Source organism: Pristiophorus japonicus, chromosome 19 (assembly GCF_044704955.1).
Source record: "Pristiophorus japonicus isolate sPriJap1 chromosome 19, sPriJap1.hap1, whole genome shotgun sequence".
NCBI lineage: Eukaryota > Metazoa > Chordata > Chondrichthyes > Pristiophoridae > Pristiophorus > Pristiophorus japonicus.
In genome coordinates, this window is record NC_091995.1 from 18,059,687 (window position 1) to 18,078,346 (window position 18,660).

An 18,660-nucleotide genomic window follows, 5' to 3' on the forward strand; every position below is an offset into this window, starting at 1 on the left:
GCTTGCTGTGCGCAAATTGGCTGCTGCGATTTCCGACATTACAACAGTGACTGCATTCCTAAAGTACTTAATTGGTTGCAAAGCGCTTTGAGATATCTGGTATTTGTGAAAGGCGCTGCAGAAATCCAAGCTTGCCTTTCTTCTATAACTCCAGTACTGTATCCAGGCTGGCGTTCAGGCAGAAAGCGAGCGAGTGGTGCACCGGCAAAGATGCACTCCTTTCATTGAGAAATTAAACCCAGTACCGCCCTTCTGACAGTCCAGCATGCAAAAGTGTAGAGACTCCCACCATGGTCAGTTGTGGAACTGAATTCAATTTGCCTCTCCACCTCTCTTTCAAGACGCTCCTTAAAACCTACCTCTTTGACCAAGCTTTTAGTCATCTGACTTAATTTCTTCTTTTGTGGCTCGGTGTCAAATTTAATCAGTTTTGTCTTATAACACTGCTGTGAAGCGCCTTGGGACATTTTACTAAGTTAAAGGCGCTATACAAATCAAAGTTGTTGCAGTAATCTGGTAATTTATCTGCCCACATCAGAAAAAGACCATAAAGTCTGCTGCATTGTTGTAGCAGCCCAGTTGGTTCACAAATGTTTCTTCAGGGAAGTGATTCGAGTCTGCCAACCCTGTGTACATGAGCTAATGAAATAATGAAACAGGTGGATAGGGGGAGTGTCTTAGGTTAGGGCAGTCGAGAGGAAGAGCGCCCACTGGAAATTCACTCCCAGTGTGCTCAAAGAGCAGTTTGAGATGTGATGCTGCGCTCAATTATTGCAAGTCTTGTGTCTTTGTGTGGCATTTAATCAGCAGAAAAATTAATGCCCCCCACCACCATTTGCAGAATTTACACTGTAGTTTACATGACTTCTAACTCATTAGGAAAAAAACCAAACATGATTAAGAAAGCAGGTCCAAGTAATTTCACATTTGTTTTTTTTTGTGAATGGAAACTGGAATCGGTGAGTTTCGCTTATTCGGTAAACAGCTGAGCCATTCATCCTAGGACAGCTCGGGTTCCAGTGCTGCTCTATGCCCGCCCCATTAAGTGATCACAGCCAGGTGAAATTGGTGAGGTTTCAACATCCCTGGGTAAATGACAGCGGAGGGGGGGGGGCGGAGAAACACCATCAAATTCATCAGAATCCCCGATCCCCTGGCCAGCTGGGAAGTGCACACGTGTGTGAATATCAGAGGAGCACTAAGAATCAGTAATTGGCTGTTATGGGAACATAACATAAGAATTAGGAGTGGGCCATTCGGCTCCTCGAGCCTGCTCCGCCATTCAATGAGATCACAGCTGATATTCTACCGCAGCTCCACTTTCCTGCCCTTTCCCCATAATCCCTTGATTCCCTTAATATCCATAAATCTGTCAGTCTGTCTTGAATATGCTCAAAGGCTCAGCCTCCACATCCCTCTGGGGTAGAGAATTCCAAAGATTCACTATCCTGAGTGAAGAAATTTTTCATCTCCGTTCTAAATGGCCGACTCCCTTATTCTGAGACTGTTGACCCCTGGTTCTAGACACCCCACAGCCAGAGGAAACATCCTCCCTGCATCTACCCTGTCAAGCCCTGTAAGAATGTTGTATGTTTCAATGAGATCACCTGTCCTGAAGATCCTGCCCAACACACACACGATAATGGAACATAGGAACAGGAGGCCATTCAGCCCCTCAAACCTGCTCTGCTATTCAATGAGATCATGGCTGATCTGTATCTTAATGTCATCCACCCACCTTGGTTCCATATCTCTCAATTTCCTTATCTAGCAAAAATAAATCCATCTCAGATTTAAAATTAACTGAGCTAGCATCGACTGCTTTTTTGAGAAAGTATTCCACCCTTTGCGTGAAGAGGTGTCCTAAACTTCTCTCCTGAAAGGCCTGGCTCTGATTTTAAGGTTATGTACCCTTGTCCTAGACTCCTCCCACCAGCAGAAAAAAAGTCTCTCTCTGTCTACCCTGTCAATTCCTTTCAAAAATCCTTAAAACCTCAATCAAATTGCTCCTCAACCTTCTATATATTCCAGGGAATGCAAGCCTAGTTTATGTAATCTCGCCTCATAATCTAACTACAAGCCAGTGTGATTTAAGAGAGGAAGGGGAAGATGTTGAGAACTCAAGGGAGAGCTATTATTCCACATGGCCACTGCCCCCAAGTAAATACACACCAGAAACAGACACGAGGCAGCCAAGTTATTTTATTTCATTTTGTAAGAGTAGCTGGACATTTTTCAAATTTTGTCAGTAACCTCCAGTGTCTCAAAATGCTCCATCAAAAAGGATTAGGCAACAAGGTGATTATATATAATATATACACACAACATATCTCAAAAGACAGCGGGGCTGAATGTCCTCCAATAGTGTAGTGAATGATGTGTTGACATAAATTCTTTATGAGCTGTTTAAACGCAGTCATTAATCAAGCCTTAAATATATATAATATATATAATATATATATCCATTTTAAAACTAGATTAATGACTGCGTTTAAACCAGCTCACAAAATAACTTTTCAGGACAGTGTTAACATGACGACAAACGGATATTAAATCCTAAAATGAATGACACAGCTGTAAAAAGTTTTGGTCTTGACTGATTCAAAATGTCCTTATTTTAGTTGTGGATTTAAATGTGGAGCTGCCCAGACGCTACAAAAAAATATAAACTGGCTAGTCAGAGAGACACTTAGGGAAAAAAAAGTCTTGGATTGTTTTAATCTCCGATAGAGATGTTTGTAGTTAGTCCACACTCTAGGCTTGGGTGTGTTGAAGAGAATGATGTGTGTGACACGGGAGGGGGAGCAGGAGGAGGAGGAACAGGAGCATGAGGAAAAGCGGAAGAGGAGGAGGAGGAGAAAGAAAAGGAGAAGAAGGAGCAAGGAGATGGAGGAAAATGTACATGGCCACTCGAGATCTACAAAGCAGAGATTCAAAAGGGCACATCCTGCAGTAACATCAAATTCCTTCTGTTCTTGTCATGCCGACATTACTCGCAACTGTCGGGACCTTTGGGACAATTCATCCGCCGCTTTTACCTTGTGGTGAAGCGGTTTCAAGTAACACACTGACACAAAGGTAGTGCCAGACCTGGGGGGAGGGGGAATTGAGGGCATCAGGGCTCTCCCACCTACAGTGATGCCAAGTGATGCAAGGTCACCTCCAGTCGGTAATCTCAGGCGACCTGCAGGAAAGCTTCCCGTGAATGCTTTCAGTGATGAGAAAGATGGTATTCCCGACACGGTCTCTCTCCCACCATTAACATTGAAGCAGTTCACAAGTGGACTTCCTTTTGTGGGTGCACAGTGGCAGCATCTCTCAGGTCTGGCAGATGCATTCTGTACAGGCTCTCTTACCCGAGCACTCTAACTGTGGCAATAACAACACCCCTTTCTTTTGTTGAAAAAAAAAACAACTGCTGAGAACAGAGTTTAACAAACATGTATTCAACAAGGCACTGCCCCTTTAAAAAAAAAATCTTAAAGCATAATTTTTTTTTGCCCCACCCGCAACGAGCATTCACCAGAATGAATCTACTTTGGCAGTGAGCTGTGATTCAAACCATGAACATGGATCGCTCCCTGACTTACTGTCAGATTCGATACGGATAGATTCCGGTTATAAAGTGTAGGAACGCGCGACTTCATTGCGGCTCAAACAGATTTAGAAAACAATAGAGTGCACGAATCAGCACAGCTTTGACTTTTAAAAATAGGTTCAAGGTTCAGGAAAATAACAACTGGATTATGATTACCTACAGGAGTACTGTCCAGATGTGTCTCTTTTCCGTCTATTGAGACTAACCAAAGCGACAACGGCGATCAGGCGTATTAAGGTTACGCGAGAAAGACATGCAGACTAAACAGTGGCACAAGGGCTAATACACATGCAAAGGCAGATATCCCACCCCTCCCAAAGCCTCGCTTGCTTCGGATGCTGTCCAGTCTCAGGGCGTGGAGCTTCCATCCAGCCTCGCGCTCTCCGCCAATTTACGACATGCGGCCAGGTTTCATGGATGTCTGCACACAGACGGGGGGAGGTGGAGGGGAGCGGTAGAAGGAAGGACAGAGAATTTGGAGTTTAAACAACACTTACTTGTTTCCGCAAAACTGGGCGATCCAAAGCAGTTCACATAGGACAGTTAATCCACCAGGCAAGACTCGGGCAGGAGAATGAATGACATTGGTGCGAGTGCTAAACTCGGCAGCCCGTGTCCTAACTCGCACCAAGTCCCGCTCACCCATCACCCCCGGTGCCCGCCACTGGCTCCCGGTTAAACATGCCTCAATTTCAAAATTCTCATCCTCGTTTACAAATCCCCTTCCATGGCCTCAGCTCTCCCTATCTCTGTAATCTCCTCCAGCCTAACAACCCTCCCACCCCCAGAGATGTCTGCACTCCTCTAATTCTGCCCTCTTGAGCTTCCCTGATTATAATCGCTCAGCCATCGGTGGCCATGCCTTCAGCTGCCTGGACCCTAAAAGCTCTGGAACTCCCTGCCTAAACCTCTCCGCCTCTCTATCCTCCTTCAAGACGCTCCTTAAAACCAACCTCTTTGATCAAGCTTTTGATTGTTTTAGAAGAAGGTTTTTCGCTTTCCGTGTCCTGGAGGCTGCTATCACGTGCATCAGAGAGGGACTGCAGTCTCGCATAATCGGTAGTCTTCTAGCTGACATTAGCTGACACGACCCCGATGAGCTAGCACGCACAGAGAGGCCATGTGTTGGTTGTTAGCGACTGGTATCGACCCACAATGCAGGCGGGCGGAATCCAGGCGGGACTTGTGTAGTATAAAGAACCGACACCACCTTGTTGCTGAACCAACAGCAGAGGTCTCCTGGCTTCGACCTCCCTCGAAGCGAATGCACAACATTCAGCCCAATCCGCACAGGGCAGCATGAGTGCAAGACGAGAGATGGCCGGAAAGGCGGAGTGGGGCCATGAATCCCACACCACTGAGCACGTCACGTCAACCATGCCCACTCAGATCTGCTGCGGGAGGCACCACATTTCTCCTCTCGGCGTCTCGGGAGGCCGTCGAATGGATATAGCCAAGATAGACATCCCCATTATCAGCTTCTCCCCGTCATCCCAAACAACAACAGGTGGATGCATGGTACTGAATCACACTGGCCCAGGAACGCCCGCGGATCGAGCCTGGCTCTGGGTCGAGTTGGTTCGTCTTGTCGGTGGCTGCAATTCGCTTCGACAGCCTTGAGGTAGGTGGCGGGGAGCAATTGTAAGCTCACTCGCCGGGCGGGTTACCCTCGGGATCGGGCAGAACAAAATGGACGGGGGTTTGAAACAAGCGTTGCAAGTGATCCTGTCCATTTCCCCGACAGGCTGGTTAGGTCAAAATTGCTCCCCGTGTGAGGGTGGGGGAGAAATGGAGGGGACGGCAATTGATTTATCCGGTAACCTACACTGGCCCTCTCTGCTGTCACCACGATCAGATCGATTGCCAACACTGGCCGTCTAAGCCCAGTGCCGAGGAGGTTGATTTGGCCTGTGTACCACAGGTTAGTCTGGAGACTGTGTAATCACACCCAAGAGTCAGTGCATCCAGCAAAGGCCATTAGAAAAGGGGGAGCAAAAATAAATCAGTGGGAAAATTGGGCAGAGGGCGGCAGGGGGAGAAGGTTTTAGTGTTTGGAATTGGTAATGGCTTGCACCATTATTACCAAAACACACCATCCAAACTTTAGCTTCTCAGACCCACATCGACATGTTGCTGTGAACTGATTCCTTAAGAGCAGAGACAGACTGAATCCACTCATTACAGGTCCGAGTGACTCTGTACCTGTTCCCTGCCATATACTGTCCGCTTAGAACATTACACTGGGCTGAGCACCGGCAACAGAGCAAATGCTATACTGGGCACATCTGCCCTCTGGTGTTGAAAGACATAAGATAAACGGAGAGTGCCTGACACACTGCACCACCCAGTCCCAGAGGGGGAAAGGACAGTGTCTGACCCATTGCACCACCCAGTCCCAGAGGGGGAAAGGACAGTGTGTGACCCACTGCACAACCCAGTCCCAGAGGGGGAAAGGGCAGTGTCTGACCCACTGCACCACCCAGTCCCAGAGGGGGAAAGGACAGTGTCTGACCCACTGCACCACCCAGTCCCAGAGGGGGAAAGGACAGTGTCTGACCCACTGTACCACCCAGTCCCAGAGGGGGAAAGGACAGTGTCTGACCCACTGCACAACCCAGTCCCAGAGGGGGAAAGGGCAGTGTCTGACCCACTGTACCACCCAGTCCCAGAGGGGGAAAGGACAGTGTGTGACCCACTGCACCACCCAGTCCCAGAGGGGGAAAGGACAGTGTGTGACCCACTGTACAACCCAGTCCCAGAGGGGGAAAGGGCAGTGTCTGACCCACTGTACCACCCAGTCCCAGAGGGGGAAAGGACAGTGTGTGACCCACTGCACCACCCAGTCCCAGAGGAGGAAAGGACAGTGTGTGACCCACTGCACCACCCAGTCCCAGAGGGGGAAAGGACAGTGTCTGACCCACTGCACCACCCAGTCCCAGAGGAAGAAAGGACAGTGTCTGACCCACTGTATCACCCAGTCCCAGAGGGGGAAAAGGAGTGTCTGACCCACTGCACCACACAGTCCCAGAGGGGGAAAAGGACAGGGTCTGACCCTGGGAATTTCCGATCACATTCCCAATCTTCCCACGCTGCTCACCTGGACAATGCTGACTCCGGTGAGTCTCTCCACAGTCTCGGGGAGCCTGGTCATGATGTCCAGCACCTCGCCGCTCAGTTTAGCCGCACCCACATCCCCATTGCCGCTGCTGACCATGGTGATCTTCTTGACCTTGGTGAAAGGCTCGCTGATCGAGGCCGCGACCTGATAAAACAACAGGCAAGTGAAGTAGACGCATTGGAAAATGTGCAACCTCATCCAAGTACAAAGGCTTCGCAAGATTCACTGCGCTGATCGCACCTGCCGCCCAAATATATTCTTCAATCGCTAATGTACCAGCCGTGGCTCAGTGGGTAAGCTCGCTGGCCTCAGAGTCCGACGGTTGTGGATTCAAGTCCCCACTCCAGAGACCGGAGCTCGAAACCCAGGCCGACACTCCCAGTGCAGTGCTGAGGGAGTGCTGCATTGTCTGAGGTGCCATCTTTTGGATGAGACGTTAAAACGCGGCTCCGCCTGCTTGCTAAGGTGGACGTTAAGGATGCCAAGATTACTATTTCGAAAAAGAGCAGGGGAGTTCTCCCTGGTGTCCTGGGCCAATATTTATCCCTCAACCAGTATCACTAAAGAAAAAAAAAAACAGAATATCGGGTCATCATCACATTTGCTGTTTGCGGGAGCTTGCCGAGTGCAAATTTGACTGCCGCATTTCCTACATTATACTTCAACAAAAAAACTTAATTGGCTGTAAAGCGCTTTGGGATGCCGAGGTTGTGAATGGTGCTATATAAATGCAAGTTCTTTTTCCCTTTTTTGATTCCTTGCTCCCTTGCTAATTATTGAACCCTTTATCTGCGTTAGCCGCTTGCTGGCAGAGGTACCGAAAATTGCTTCCAAATCTGCTCTTCCTTGCTGCTCGCCCTCTAATTACAATCATCACCTGCAATGCAGAAGATTTTCTTTTTGCAGATCATACCCAGTGGTATAATATTTTTTAAACGGCCAAAGTTCCCGACAATGGCCGGTTCACATTTGGTGGCAGGAGGCAACTTGTGTTCTCCCAGGACTGGATTATGAAGCCGTCCCAATGAGCTCGTTAATGCTGGGTCTGCGAAGCAGACACACGCTGTGGAAGGAAGCACAGCGCGAGGGAGCTTTGAGGTCACCAGGAAAGAAGGAGTTAGAGCAGAGAGCTGTAATGGGAATCTTGATCTTGGGCTGGTGATCACAGAATCATAGAAATTCACGGCACTGAAGGAGGCCATTTCGGCCCTTTGTATCCACACCGGCCGACAAAGAGCTATCCAGCCTAATCCCACTTTACAGCTCTTGGTCTGTAGCCCTGTCGGTTATGGCGCTTCAAGTGCGCATCCAAGTACGTTTCAAATGGGTTTCTGCATCTACCACCCTTTCAGGCAGTGAGTTCCAGACCCCCACCACCCCTCTGGGTGATGACGAAGGGGGGGGGGGGGGGGGGAAGAGGAGGGAGTGTATTGAGCAAGAGAGGGAGAGAGAGGGAGAGAGATGGTGTTAGATCTCTTAATTTCCAATGAAATACGAACTCCGATTGTAGTTTTAATGTAACTTTATTCTGGCAGCAGCAACAAGCTTCTGGCTTTAAGCCAGGCCTTTGTCCTTCTGAGACCACATTGCCAAAATGGCTGTACTTATATCTGGCTCAGTTTACAGAAAAGAACGCGCCTTCTTTGACCTTATTGGCTCAATTGATAGTCTGTTAACCTTTAATTGGCTCGCTACCAAAGGTCCTAAAATGTCAAGTTGATTGATGACTTAATGCAATGTGGTCTGTGTTTTCTCAGATAATTCAAACTCTGCAGCCTGGCTGCAGTTCTATCAGATGGATTATGTTGGGGAGAGAGATATCTTGCTGTGGGGTGCAACTCAGAACTCCTGCATGGTAGGCGACCCCCAGGTGCACAGAGGAAGCGTTTCAAAGACACCCTCTAAGCCTCCTTGATAAAGTGCAACATCCCCACCGACACCGGAGAGTCCCTGGCTCAAGACCGCCCTAAGTGGAGGACGAGCATCCCAGGAGGGCGTTGAGCACCTCGAGTCTCGTCGCCGAGAGCATGCAGAAATCAAGCGCAGACAGCGGAAGGAGCGTGCGGCAAACCAGACTCCCCCCACCCACCCTTTCCTTCAACAACTGTCTATCCCACCTGTGACAGCGACTGTAATTCCCGTATTGGACTGTACAGCCACCTGAGAACTCACTTTTAGGAGTGGAAGCAAGTCTTCCTCGATTTCGAGGGACTGCCTATGATGATGATGCTGGGGTGTAACTAAGGGGTCGCCAACCCTCCGGGATTGCCCTGGAGTCTCCGGGAATTGGAGATTGATCTCCTGGACACTGCTGCGAGCAACACCCGGGAGAATAACCATCTGATACATTCCAGACAAGTCCCCCCGGGACGTGAGTGTCAGGCTCGGAGCCGGTCCGAAGACAAGGTTGGTGTCGGGGCACTCACCTCAGGCAGCTTGTTCAGCAGCATGTCGACCATGGCCGCTTCCTTGTACTCATTGAAAGCCTCCGCCTTCTTGGTCATTTGCTCAGCCTCGGCCACGGCTTTGGCCTGAGTAGCAAAGGCCTCCGCCTCTCCCTTCACCTGCAGAGGAAACAAGAGCGCGGGACAGGGATTCAGGAACAAAACATCCGCCAACGCATCGCTAACAAACACAGCAGCTGCACCGCGAGCGGGCGTCCGAGAGGAGGTATCGCAGCGCCAGCACGCACGCACGGCTGCCCCTGAACTACCGCCGTGCCTCCGTCTCCGTGTTCTCACCGACCTGGCGGGGGCAAAGTTTCCTGTTCCTCCAGAGTTAAACCCCCCCCCCCCCCCCGTAAACCTCCTTCGGCCTACAAGCCCACCCCCCCACCCCTCCCCCCGAGATCTCTGCGCTCCTCCAATTCTGGCCACTTGTGCGTCCCCCGGTTCCCTTCGCCTCTCCAATGGCGGCCGTGCCTTCAGCTGCCTGGAATTTCCTCCGTCACTACTTACATACCTCTTCCGCTTCACCCCTCTCGCTCTCTCCTCTTTTAAGACGCTCCTTAATATCTACCTGATTCACTGCGCTTGCGGTCATCTGCCCTACATCTCCTTATACGGCTCGGTGTCAAATTTCGTTTGATGACAATCCTGTGAAGCGCTTTAACTACTTTGAAGGTTCTATGTCAATGAAAGTGGTGGTTGTTGCTATGACATTGCTCTCTGCATATTTTAAATCGGATTTTAATAAATTAACAAGCAGGGTAATGCCCGCTTTAGAAGTAGAGGACAGGAATGTGGGGACGATTGATCCTGAAGTAGCCAACAGTAATTTTGGGGCTGTTATGTTAAATAAAAGATCACATTCTTCAGGCTACTTGTCCCAATAGCTCCTTGTGTGGCTCGGTGTCAAATTTCTGTCCAGTTACGCTCCTGTGAAGCGCTTTGGGATGTTTTTACTGCATTAAAGGCGCTATATAAATGCACATTGCTGCTGTTCATGGCCTGGAGATACTGGGCACAGTGAATGCAGGAAATTCCACTGGGGGAAAGAATGCATATTCCCAGTTAGAGCCTGCCCGATCTTTCATTTCGATTGGGCAGGCTCCCTTGCACCCTCCTCACCACCGCCCCCTCCCACAACTCCCTTTAATTAATACAGCTTCATGGCTCTTGAACCACCAACCTCGCCCTCCCCAAGCACCCACCCCCCCTGCCCCCACCCCCCCCCCCCACCCTGCCCCCAGTATTTCTTACGTGTCTATTGTTCACGCTTTATACAAGTCTCCATTCTTCACGCGAGATGCTGCAAGCTATTGGACCATGGGGTACCTCATCGTTGAGCCCCAGCTGTCCTCAGCCAGCGCCCGTGGACATGTGGACTTTGGGGTCACAAGTTACCCACAAGCGAAGAGGAGCAGGGGACCCTGCTGGACTTCCCTTTACCCTAAGCCAAGGTGCCGAGAGCCATTGGAGGAGGCCACAGTGCCGACACCAGGGGAAGCTGCGAAACGATAATTCATCAATCATAGACAACTCGGAAGGAGACCATTCGGCCCATCGAGTCTGAGCCGGCTCTTTCGAAGAGCAATCCAGTTAGTCCCACTCGCCCGGGTCTTTTCCCATAGCCCTGCAAATGTTTTTTTTCCTCCTTCAATTATTTATGCAGTTCCCTTTTGAAAGCCAATATTAAATCTGTTTCCACCACCCTATCAAGCAGTGCATTGCAAATCCTAACTACTCGCTGCATAAAAAAAATTTCCTCCTGTCACCTCTGGTTCGTGCCCCAACCACCTTAAATCTGTGCCCTCTGGTTATCGACCCTTCAGCCTCTATCAAATCACCTCTTAGCCTTCTCTGCTCAATGGAGGACGACCCCAGTTTCTCCAGTCTCTCTTCGTTAACTGCACTCCCTCGTCCCTGGAACCATTCTAGCAATCTCTTCTGCACCCTCTCCAGAGTCTTCATTTCCTTTCTAAAGTGTGGCGCCCAGAATTGGGCACAGTGCTCCAGCTAAGTATTTGCTTACATCTCAACAAAATGAAACAACACGAATATCGGAAACCTGGCTGCTTAACCTGGTGGTGAAGCAATGCCTCGATTTCAAAATTCCCCATCCTTATTTTCAAATCCCTCCATGGCCTCGACCCTCCCCATCTCCGTAATCTCCTCCAGCCCCACAACCCCGAGATGCCTGCGCTCCACAAATTCTGCTGTCTTGAGCATCCCCGATTATAATCGCTCATGCATCGGTGGCCGTGCCTTCAGCTGCCCAGTCCCCAAGCTCCAGAACCACCCTCCCTAAACCTCTCCGCCTCTCTACCGCTCTTTCCTCCTTCAAGACGCTCCTTAAAACCCAACTCTTTGACCAAGCTTTTGGTCACCTGCCCTAATTTCTTATCTGGCTCGGTGTCCAATTTATTTTTTGTCTTATAACGTTCTTGTGAAGCGCCTTGGAACGCTTTGCTGCGGTAACGGCACTATATAAATACAAGTTGTTGTTGCTCTATAAGAGCAAATGCTGCAAATCCTCGAGGGAGTCAGTAATCTTTCTCCTCTTGTTGAGCTTGCTGTGGTGTGTGAACCGCACAAACAAAACCAATGGTAAGCTTCTGTGGCTCCTGCACAACATTAAAACCTGGGAATTTCTGGGAAGCTGAAATAACAGCTCTCCTCAATCTCTGCTCGTAACAAGACCAGAGACGATCTTAGCGTGCACTCTCCTTGTTCCGCAGTCTGTTGATCTGAAACATTGGAACAGGGAGTAGGCGGTTCAACCCCTCGGGCATGTTCCTCCCTCCCTCCCATTCAATTAGATCATGGCTTATCTGTATCTCAGAATGGTCGTGGGTTCAAGTCCCATTCCCGAGACTTGAGCACAAAAATCTAGGCTGACACGCCCAGTGCAGTGCTGAGAGAGTGCTGCACTGTCGGAGGTGCCGTCTTTCAGATGAGACATTAAACCGAGGCTCCGTCTGCTCTCTCAGGTGGATGTAAAAGATCCCACGCGCTATTTCGAAGAAAAGCAGGGGAGTTATCCCTGGTATCTTGGCCAATATTTATGCCCCAAACAACATAACAAAAACAGATTATCTGGCCATTATTACATTGCTGTTTGGGGGAACCTTGCTATGCGCAATTTGGCTGCCACATTACGATAGTGACTACACTCCAAAAAAAAGTACTTCATTGGCTGTAAAACGCATTGGGATGTCCGATGGCCGTGGAAGGCGCTATATAAATGCAAGCCTTTCTTTCTTCTTCAGCTCCATTTTCCAACCTTTGACCTTATTCCTTGATACTCTTACCTGACAAAAATCAGTCGATTTCAACCTTGAAAATTTCAATTGTCCCCCTGCATCCACAGCATTTTGGGGCAGAGTGTTTCAGGCTTCCACTACCCTTTGTGTGAAAAAACACTTCGATTCCCAAATGACCTGGCTCTAATTTTAAGACTGCGTCCCCTTAATCCCTTCTGGGTTCTCGCAACAGAGGAAGTAGGTTTTTTTGGTACCTACCTTATCAAATCCCAATTATTTTAAAGAGAGACTCAAACAGCACAGAAGGAGGCCATTCGGCCCATCGTGCCTGTGCCTGTGCCTCTTTGAAAGAGCATTCCAATTCGTCCCACTCCCCCCTGATCATTCCCCAGATTCTTCCCTAAAGTGAATGCAAGTCTAGTCTATGAAATTGATCCCCAATAATTCAACCCTTTCATTCACGCCTTTGTTACCTCTAGACTGGACTATTCCAACGCACTCCTGGCTGGCCTCCCACATTCTACCTTACGTAAACTAGAGGTGATCCAAATTTCGGCTGCCCATGTCCTAACTCGCACCAAGTCCCAATCACCCATCGCGCCCCTGTGCCCGCCGACCTACATTGGCTTCCGGTTAAGCAACGCCCCGATTTCAAAAATCTCATTCTTATTTTCAAATCCCTCCATGGCCTCGCCCCTCCCTATCTCTATAATCTCCTCCAGCCCCACAACCCCCCCGCCACCCCCGAGATGTCTGCGCTCCTGTGCATCCCTGATTATAATCGCTCAACCATTCATGGCCGTGCCTTCGGCTGCCTAGGTCCCAAGCTCTGGAACTCCCCTGCTGACACTTTACCTCTCTTTCATCCTTCAAGGCACTTCTTGAAACATATCTCTTTGACCAAGCTTTTGGTCAGCTGCGCTAATTTCTACTAATGCGGCTTGGTGTCAAATTTTTATCGCATAATACTCCTCTGAAACGCCTTGGGATGTTTCACTACCGTTAAAGGCGCTATATGTATACTTCTTGTTGTTGTTATTGATATACCCTCCCCGAGGACCATTGCCCAGAACTGAAGGCAGTGCTCTCGATGGGGATCTGACCAAGGCTCTGTATGATGTAAGGGTGGACGGTACTCACTCGTATGGACTCAGCCTCTGCCTCCGCCTCCATGATGAGCTTCAATCTAGAAAAAAAAATGAAAAAACAGAAGGATGGAAACTGGAGTTCCTTGAGAGAGAGACACACAGACAGGGCAGGTAAAACAGGACCAAGAACACGACTCTGCGCGAAAGCACCATTTCTTTCGATTAAGCTGGTGGGTTCAAGTCTCACTCCAGAAACACGAGCACGTAATCCTGGCTAACGCTCGGGTGTGCAGTGCTGAGGGAGTGCTGCGCTGTCGGAAGTGCCGTCTTCCAGGCGAGATATTAAACTGAGGCCCTGTCTACCTTCTCAGGTGGACGCAAGAGATCCCATGGCATTATTCTGAAGAAGTTGCAGGGGAGTTTGCCCTGGTGTCAATATTTAATCCCTCAATCAACATCATTACCTCTTTGTTGATTGTGGGATCTTGCTGTGCGCAAATTGGCTGCTGCATTTCCTATATTACCACAGTGACTACACTTTAGAAAGTCCTTCCCTGGCTGCCAAGTGCTTTGGGACGCCCCGAGGTCATTAAAGGCGCTGTAGAAATGCAATCATACTTTTCCTTGTGATTTTGTTCAAATATGCCACTCAAAAGACAAACATCACCTTTGACCCCTAGGGGAGAGTCCCCAACTCACTCGCTCTCTCCCTTATCCACTATCTGTGCCAGGCCTCCCTGCACTGTGCACCGTCTGTGGGCACGGGATTGCTGGGGCTGGGGGAGAGGGGGAAAATAGGAGAGGGAGACCTCTTGCTCCAAATATACACTCCGCTTTAGAATGTGTGGGGCCTGCGCTTGCCTTCCCCTCCCCCTAATGACACAGCTGGGCAGCGACAGCTGCACCACTTCATTCAGCTAGTCCAGTTCACCCACTCCATTGCGTACACCAGGTACCTGGCCACCCAGACCTTCCCGCTCCCACCGTCGCTGGATCTTCAGGCCCCGCTGCCAAGGGCACCCGGGTTTCTCGGCCTGTGCCAATCACCCGAGGCCCTGTCATGGTATTGGGGATAATGTATTGATATGGATAGAGAACTGGTTGGCAGACAGGAAACAAAGAGTAAGAATAAACGGGTCCTTTTCAGAATGGCAGGCAGTGACTAGTGGGGTACCCCAAGGTTCAGTGCTGGGACCCCAGCTATTTATAATAGACATTAATGATTTGGACGAAGGAATTGAATGTAATATCTCCAAGTTTGCAGATGACACTAAGCTGTGAGCTGTGAGGAGGAAGCTGAGAGGCTGCAGGGTGACTTGGATAGGTTAGGTGAGTGGGCAAATGCATGGCAAATGCATGGCAGATGCAGTATAATATGGATAAATGTGAGGTTATCCACTTTGGTGGCAAAAACAGGGAGGCAGAATATTATCTGAATGGTGACAGATTAGGAAAGGGGTAGGTGCAACGAGACCTGGGTGTCATGGTACATCAGTCATTGAAAGTTGGCATGCAGGTGGTGAAGGCGGCAAATGGTATGTTGGCCTTCAGAGCAAGAGGATTTGAGTATAGGAGCAGGGAGGTCTTGATGCAGTTGTACTGGGCCTTGGTGAGGCCACACCTTGAATATTGTGTTCAGTTTTGGTTTCCTAATCTGAGGAAGGACATTCTTGCTATTGACGGAGTGCAGCGAAGGTTCACCAGACTGATTCCCGGGATGGCAGGACTGACATATGAAGAAAGACTGGATTGACTAGGCTTATATTCACTGGAATTTAGAAGAATGAGAGGGGATCTCATAAAAACATAGAAAATTCTGACAGGATTGATGCAGGAAGAATGTTCCCAGTGTTGGGGAAGTCCAGAACCAGGGGTCACAGTCTCAGGATAAGCCATTTAGGACCGAGATGAGGAGAAACTTCTTCACTCAAGAGTTGTTAACCTGTTGAATTCTCTACCACAGAAAGTTGTTGATACCAGTTCATTGGATATATTCAAAAGGGAGTTAGATGTGGCCCTTACGGCTAAAGGGATCAAGGGATAGGGAGAGAAAGCAGGAAAGGGATACTGAGGGAATGATCATATTGAATAGTGGTGCAGACTCGAAGGGCCGAATGGCCTACTCCTGCACCTATTGTCTATGTTTCTATGTCCCCTCCGGCCGCCGGCATTTACCTCTCGGCTTCGGCCAGTTTCTCCAGCCGGTAGCGCTCGGCGTCGGCGGGCTTCTTGACCTTGGCCTCCAGCTCCTTCTCGCGACGGAGGATCTCCTGCTCCTGCAGCTGGATCTGCTGCGTGCGCTCCACCACCTGCACCTGCATCTTCTCCTCTTCAATCTGCTGCTTGGTCTTGGCAACCTGTGGCACACGGCGTTGGGGGTGGGGGGGGGGGGGGGTGGTGGGGGCGGAGGATAAACAGTGTTAAAGTCAGTCTGTGCTGGGAGGGATAAACAGTGTTAAAGTCGGTCTGTGCTGGGAGGGATAAACAGTGTTAAAGTCTGTCTGTGCTGGGAGGGATAAACAGTGTTAAAGTCAGTCTGTGCTGGGAGGGATAAACAGTGTTAAAGTCTGTCAGTGCTGGGAGGGATAAACAGTGTTAAAGTCTGTCTGTGCTGGGAGGGATAAACAGTGTTAAAGTCAGTCTGTGCTGGGAGGGATAAACAGTGTTAAAGTCTGTCAGTGCTGGGAGGGATAAACAGTGTTAAAGTCTGTCAGTGCTGGGAGGAATAAACAGTGTTAAAGTCAGTCTGTGCTGGGAGGGATAAACAGTGTTAAAGTCTGTCAGTGCTGGGAGGGATAAACAGTGTTAAAGTCAGTCTGTGCTGGGAGGGATAAACAGTGTTAAAGTCAGTCTGTGCTGGGAGGGATAAACAGTGTTAAAGTCTGTCAGTGCTGGGAGGGATAAACAGTGTTAAAGTCGGTCTGTGCTGGGAGGGATAAACAGTGTTAAAGTCTGTCAGTGCTGGGAGGAATAAACAGTGTTAAAGTCAGTCTGTGCTGGGAGGGATAAACAGTGTTAAAGTCTGTCTGTGCTGGGAGGGATAAACAGTGTTAAAGTCAGTCAGTGCTGGGAGGGATAAACAGTGTTAAAGTCAGTCAGTGCTGGGAGGGATAAACAGTGTTAAAGTCAGTCTGTGCTGGGAGGGATAAACAGTGTTAAAGTCAGTCTGTGCTGGGAGGGATAAACAGTGTTAAAGTCAGTCAGTGCTGGGAGGGATAAACAGTGTTAACGTGTGCCTCCTGCACCAGTGCTGCTGTCACCCATCTCCGCCCTTGCCTCAGCTCATCCGCTGCTGAAGCCCTCATCCATGCCTTTGTTAACTCTAGACTTGACTATTCCAACGCACTCCTGGCCAGCCTCCTACGTTCTATCCTACGTAAACTTGAAGTGATCCAAAACGCGTCTGCCCGCGTCCTAACTCGCACCAAGTCCTGCTCACCCAGCCCCTTGTGCTCGCTGACCTACATTGGCTTCCAACTCGGGGGCATAGTTTCAGAATAAGGGGTCGCACATTTAAAATGGAAATGAGGAATTTCTTCTCAGAGGGTCGTAAATCGTTGGAATTCTCTGCCCCAGAGAGCTGTGGAGGCTGGGTCATTGAATATATTTAAGGTGGAGATAGACAGATTTTTGAACGATGGGGGAAGTCAAGGGTTATGGGGAGCGGGCGGGGAAGTGGAGTTGAGGCCAAGATCAGATAAGCCATGATCTTATTGGATGGCAGAGCAGGCTCGAGGGCCAAATGTCCGACTCCTGCTCCTATTTCTTATGTTGATACCGCCAGACTTGGCTATTCCAACGCACTCCATCTGGTCTCCCACCTTCCACCCTCTGTAAACTTCAGCTAATTCAAAACTCTGCTACCCCCTTTACTAACTCACACAAAGTCCTATTCACTCACCACCCCGTGCTCGCTGACCTATATTGGCTCCCAGTCCTGCAACGCCTCAATTAAAAAATTTGCATTTGCATCTGGTTTTCAAATCTCTCCATGGCCTCACACCCTCCCTATCGCTGCAATCTCCTCCAGCCCCACAACCCTCCGAGATCTCTGCGCTCCTCTAATTCTGGCCTCGTGTCCATCCCCCACTTCTTTCGCTCCACCATGGACAGCCTTGCCTTCAACTTTCTGGGCCTCGAGCACTGGAATTCCCTCCGTAAACCTCGCTGCCTCTCGCTCCTCCTTTAAGATGCTCCTTAAAACCTACCTCCTGTCCCAATATCTCCTTATGCGGCTCGGCGTCAAATTTTGTTTGATAATCGCCCCTATGAAGCACCTTGGGATGTTTTACAATATTAAAGGTGCTTCACAAAAGCAAGTTAATGTTGTGTTCACACTCATTTTTGTTCCTGTAGTACCACGTTCCTGGCACATGATGGTGCTGTTGTTCCATGCGAGTCTAATCCATTTTTTTCATTGCTTTATACAGCATACGTTGAAGGTCTGGTAACAGGTTGGTTCATTCGGGTGGTATTACCAGGGCCATAGTTGTTTCTTCGTGGATGGAATTGCCTGGGTGGAGTATGACAAGGTAATGAACTGTGAGCAGTTCTGGGCACCATACTTTAGGAAGGATATATTGGCCTTGGAGGGAGTGCAGCGCAGATTGACCCGGTACCTGGGCTCCAAGGTTTAAATTACGAGGAGGGTTTACACAAACTAGGCTTGTATTTCCTGGATCTTCAATGGCGATTTGATCGCAGTTGACAAGATATTAAGGAGAATGGACAGGGTAGATAGACAGAAACTATTTCCGCTGGCTAGTGACTAGTGGGGTACTGCACGGTTCTGTGCTGGGGCCCCAGCTGTTTACACTGTACATTAATGATTTAGACGAGGGGATTAAATGTAGTATCTCCAAATTTGCAGATGACACTAAGTTGGGTGGCAATGTGAGCTGCGAGGAGGATGCTATGAGGCTGCAGAGTGACTTGGATAGGTTAGGTGAGTGGGCAAATGCATGGCAGATGAAGTATAATGTGGATAAATGTAAGGTTATCCACTTTGGTGGTAAAAAGAGAGAGACAGACTATTATCTGAATGGTGACAGATTAGGAAAAGGGGAGGTGCAACGAGACCTGGGTGTCATTGTACATCAGTCATTGAAGGTTGGCATGCACGTATAGCAGGCGGTTAAGAAAGCAAATGGCA

The 18,660-nt window shown here is 49.2% G+C and overlaps 1 protein-coding gene across 4 annotated transcripts in view; it reads right to left on the reverse strand.

Moving 5' to 3' along the window:
* Positions 1–2,182: 2,182 nt before the first annotated feature.
* The window catches only part of LOC139229761 (flotillin-1-like), a 55,930-nt gene continuing 39,452 nt past the window's right edge, over positions 2,183–18,660 (reverse strand). For all 4 annotated transcript variants that reach the window (XM_070861335.1, XM_070861332.1, XM_070861334.1 and 1 more), the window contains exons 9-13: positions 15,684–15,865; positions 13,561–13,606; positions 9,143–9,280; positions 6,696–6,860; positions 2,183–4,019 (exon numbers count right to left, since the gene is read on the reverse strand). In XM_070861335.1, the coding sequence (XP_070717436.1) occupies positions 3,990–4,019; positions 6,696–6,860; positions 9,143–9,280; positions 13,561–13,606; positions 15,684–15,865 (561 nt within the window). In that variant the 3' untranslated portion in view covers positions 2,183–3,989. The remainder of the gene's footprint in view (positions 4,020–6,695; positions 6,861–9,142; positions 9,281–13,560; positions 13,607–15,683; positions 15,866–18,660) is intronic.